The sequence below is a fragment of the Contarinia nasturtii genome, unplaced genomic scaffold (assembly GCF_009176525.2).
Source record: "Contarinia nasturtii isolate CC-2019 unplaced genomic scaffold, AAFC_CNas_1.1 Cnas_scaffold_1835, whole genome shotgun sequence".
Classification (NCBI taxonomy): domain Eukaryota; kingdom Metazoa; phylum Arthropoda; class Insecta; order Diptera; family Cecidomyiidae; genus Contarinia; species Contarinia nasturtii.
In genome coordinates, this window is record NW_022199166.1 from 5,834 (window position 1) to 10,065 (window position 4,232).

Sequence of the window (4,232 nt, forward strand, 5' to 3'; positions counted from 1 at the left end):
AGAATGAAACGATCGACTTGGAGTTACCGAAAAACGTAATAATTCATCCATGGTTGCCACAGTCAGACATACTGGCACATCCGAGAATCAAAGCCTTCATCCCACATTCCGGTAACCCGTGCACAATTTGGATTGAGCATTTATTTGCTATATTCATGTCTTCCATAGGTTTATTAAGTACACATGAAGCGATTTACAAAGGAGTTCCAACCATCGGAATCCCATTTAGCAGCGAAAGGAAAAGAGTAAATGTATCTACAATGAACATCATAAATCATGATGTGAATATTATGGATTTTTATTTTTAATTGTAGAATTTATTGAAATGCATTCGATTGGGGTTCGCTGAAGAGCTAAACTTTCAAACAATGACTACAGAAATTGTCAAGGAAAAGCTAAAACAAGTTCTAAAGAATTCAAAATATTCTGAAAATGCAAAAAAAAGTGTCGCAGCAGTTCAAAGATCAGAAGGAATTGCCACTTGAACGTGCCATCTGGTGGATTGAATGGCTCAAAACATTTAAAGTCACCAAATCTTTCAATCGACTATGTCGTGGGGAATGCGTATGATGTTATTGCGATCATTTCTATCGCTTCGTTCTCGATTATAGTGTTTATAATAAAACTTGTGATCGTAGATATAATATAGTGTTTTTCATTTTTTTCGATTTCATCAATTAAACGATAGAAAGATAACACATATTAGAAATTGTATTTATGAGTTTTGTGAACGCATTTGATGTTGTTGAACAAAGTAGTTGTTAGATTTTTACAAGACAACCTTAGTCAAGTGGTGTCATTTCGCAAGCAGAAGAGAACACACATAAAAAACAAAACTGGTATCAGGAAGGTCAAAATTGTGTCACACAAAACTATATTTATTTGGAAACACGTGAGCTGTTGTCTGAGGTGACATGATATTATGGATTTTCTTCAACTATTTTTGTCACATATGAATTGCACTACATTTGAAACAAACTTTGTGAAACGAATAGAAATTGGTTTGAACTTGTGAACGAGCTTGACATCACTTGATGAGTATTACTTTCGAAAAGCAAAACCATCAAATAATTTGTTTTTATATCGTATAAAAAAGAAATATTTAACAGTCTTGTTAAAATGTTGTTAAAAGTAAGTTCTTTGTTCATTTTAGTGTTGGCAAATGTCAATGCAGCTAATATTTTGATTTTAAGTGCTTTGCCGTCATATTCTCATCACAAGTGGTAAAAATACTTGAAAAAAGTGTATTATTGGAACGTTTCTTTTTACATTTCAAGATTTTCAATTCACCAGGAATAGTGTGATTGGTAGAGCTCTTGGATCACGAAATCATAATGTAACGATTCTATCGCCATATTTTGTAAAAAATCCTCCAAATGGAGTTCAATATTTACATACGGACATTCGTCAAAATGATTTTGAGGAGTATATGAACAAAGCACTCAGAAGAAGAGAAAAATTGTGTACCATCATTGAATTATTCAAGTTGGCTGTGTTAACAAGAAAAATGTGTTTCAGTATGTGAGCAAATTGACTAAATAAATAATGGATTCCTAATGCATCGTTTCATTTTTCTTTAGGTGTATTACAAACCGCAGCCTTTCATCAGCTGTTGGACTATCCGCATGATTCGTTTGATTTGATAATTCATGATTTTACGGGTGGACCGTGTTTGATGCCATTTTTGCATAAGTTTAAAAAGGCTCTTTTAGTAGTAGCGACCCCGTTTTCATATTCAACACTTTTAAGTAGCATTATTGGCGGACATGAACATTATGCATATGTTTCTCACACAGTTCTGGCTTACAATACCACCATGACATTTTGGCAACGTTTTATCAATTTTTCAGTCCTTTTAGCCGAACATTTGTGAGATTTTCTTTTAAACATTTTGTCAAAATTCAGTTATAAGCAATAGGCTTTTTTCTAATTTCAAGTGTTCGGCAATATATCATATTAGATGAGCTAGATATGATTATGCCAAAATATTTTGGCTCCGATTTACCTCCAATCAGCCAATTGGAGAAACGTGCCAAACTCGCTCTGATCAATGCACATCCGATTATTGATAATTTGGGACCAATGTTGCCTACAGTGATTTCGATCGCAGGTATTCACATCGGTGAAGTGAATGATATGCCAATGGTATTTAATTGATATAATAAGGAAATGACAAAGTGTAACCTTTTCTAAAAATTTTACAGGATTTGGAATTATTTTTAAACTCTTCAAAAAAGGGAGCAGTATTGTTTTCACTTGGATCATGCATACGCAGCGACAATGTGCCGATTGACAAATTGAGATTATTTCTTGATGTTTTTAGCGAATTGACCAATTACAACTTTGTGTGGAAGTTTGAAAGTAATTTTACGTCTGAGGACCTTCCAAGTAATGTCCAAATTCTACCATGGATTCCTCAAGCGGACGTCTTGGCTCATCCGAAACTAAAAGCATTCATCACACATGGAGGTAATAAATTGATGTTTTTTTTTGTTGAAAAATGATTTCATTTTTAATTGTAGGCTTACTTAGTTTGTTGGAATCGATTCATCGTGGTGTACCAATGGTGGTTATTCCATTTCTACTGGATCAAAATGCGGTTTGCTTTCTCTCTAGTCTGCACATATGATTTTCATATAAAAGATGTTTTTATTTATTATTTTACAGAATATGAACAAGATGAAAAAGCTTCGCATTGCTGAGAGTCTTGATTTTTATTCGTTGTCATTTAACGGTACCAAAGAAACACTGTTGAAAGTGCTTGAAGATCCAACGTATTCGGCAAATGTGAAGAAATTATCAAATGTTCTCCATGATCAAAGTGAAAAGCCGCTTGATCGAGCTATTTTTTGGATTGAATGGCTCTTACGATATCCAAACATCGATAACATGCAATCACCTGTACAAACGCTTGGCTACATTGTGGGCAATTCATTTGACATTATTGCATTTGTTACGATTGTTTTCGTATGTCACATCATTATTTTAATTGTACTGTTTTATTTCGGATGTAAAAAGTGTGCGCGGCGACATTCCAACAAACAACTTAAAAGTTATAATGAAAAGAAAAAGCAAAGCTAAATAGCATACAAGCTAAAAAAACATATATATTTTTAAAGGCAATTACGGTTCAGATGAAAATCATTTTTTTATATATTGCCTTGGTCAAAGCAAATCTAGTTTTCAACTTATGGCATAACAGTAAAACGGGTTTAATATTCGGAAAACGAAGACCAAATGTTTTAAATTTTAATTTCACTATGTAACTAGATATGTAATGTTTTTTACAAGGTAAAATATTCTCATATATGTGTGATTTCCGGGATCGCTAATTTGAAGAAATATTCTATAAAGTTGAATATTTTTAAGAATTATCATTACACAAAATTGAGTTGTTTGAAAAAGTATTACGACTTTTTCTTAAAAAGTTTGCACATGTTTAGAAAAAAGCGAAAAAAAACTCTTTACTTTCTGTTTGCGTCTAGATTTGAGCTTATCATTCAGTTGAAACGATTTTAATTAAACATCATGATAAGCTCCAATATTTGTATCTTCGTTTTGTTAACCGGAATGATATCATATTCCAGTCAGTTAACAAAGGAATCAAAAGAATTGAACTTTGATAGTCACAAAAGTGCAAAATATTAGATTCAAAGTGACAGTACATCAAAATACGGATTACTCAATATTTCTGAAAAATTCGGACAAATTGGGGTTTATGCACTTATTTATCAAAAAGGCTGTTCTCGCTATGCAAATGACACCAAAGATCTTATAATTAAGGAAATTCGCTCAAAACTATTGAAAAATGGATCAAAACAAGATGTGAACTGGGCAGAATTTTTGGAGGATGGATTCAAAACGATGAATGATGTTCAATGCTAGCAAAGAGTGTGATCCCGTAACAAAATTTGTAATACCTACTGTCGCTGTGATGGATGGACATACTGTAACATATGCAAATTTCTATAATCAACCCGTCATTGAGATTCGAGGAGGTTCACAAATTTTGGAGAAAAAATTTATTCGAACACGCACTGGTGTGTATTATTTCGATTCGAGTGAGGTTTACATGCAGAAAAACCCCGCATGGATTCACCTGAAAACCCACCAGTCAAAGTTGGTGTCGAACCCAAATTTGCAAAAAGTCGCTGAACGAGTTACCCAATGAGTCCACCAGATTCCAAACATGAAGAAGTTTAAAACGCAATATTGTTCAGCCAGCTCCTGGC

The 4,232-nt window shown here is 33.3% G+C and overlaps 1 protein-coding gene and 1 long non-coding RNA gene across 2 annotated transcripts in view; both read left to right on the plus strand.

Moving 5' to 3' along the window:
- Positions 1 to 600, plus strand: LOC116347347. Its single transcript, XR_004201688.1, has 3 exons — positions 1 to 111; positions 169 to 245; positions 315 to 600. It is a non-coding gene; the product is annotated as an uncharacterized LOC116347347 (long non-coding RNA).
- The window catches only part of LOC116347346, a 5,424-nt gene extending 2,221 nt beyond the window's left edge, over positions 1 to 3,203 (plus strand). The window contains exons 8-16 of the mRNA XM_031777907.1: positions 63 to 245; positions 315 to 444; positions 1,154 to 1,223; positions 1,294 to 1,517; positions 1,581 to 1,869; positions 1,938 to 2,145; positions 2,205 to 2,469; positions 2,523 to 2,599; positions 2,668 to 3,203. Coding sequence (XP_031633767.1) covers positions 63 to 245; positions 315 to 444; positions 1,154 to 1,223; positions 1,294 to 1,517; positions 1,581 to 1,869; positions 1,938 to 2,145; positions 2,205 to 2,469; positions 2,523 to 2,599; positions 2,668 to 3,081 — 1,860 coding nt within the window. The 3' untranslated portion in view covers positions 3,082 to 3,203. The remainder of the gene's footprint in view (positions 1 to 62; positions 246 to 314; positions 445 to 1,153; positions 1,224 to 1,293; positions 1,518 to 1,580; positions 1,870 to 1,937; positions 2,146 to 2,204; positions 2,470 to 2,522; positions 2,600 to 2,667) is intronic.
- The last annotated feature ends 1,029 nt before the right edge of the window (positions 3,204 to 4,232 follow it).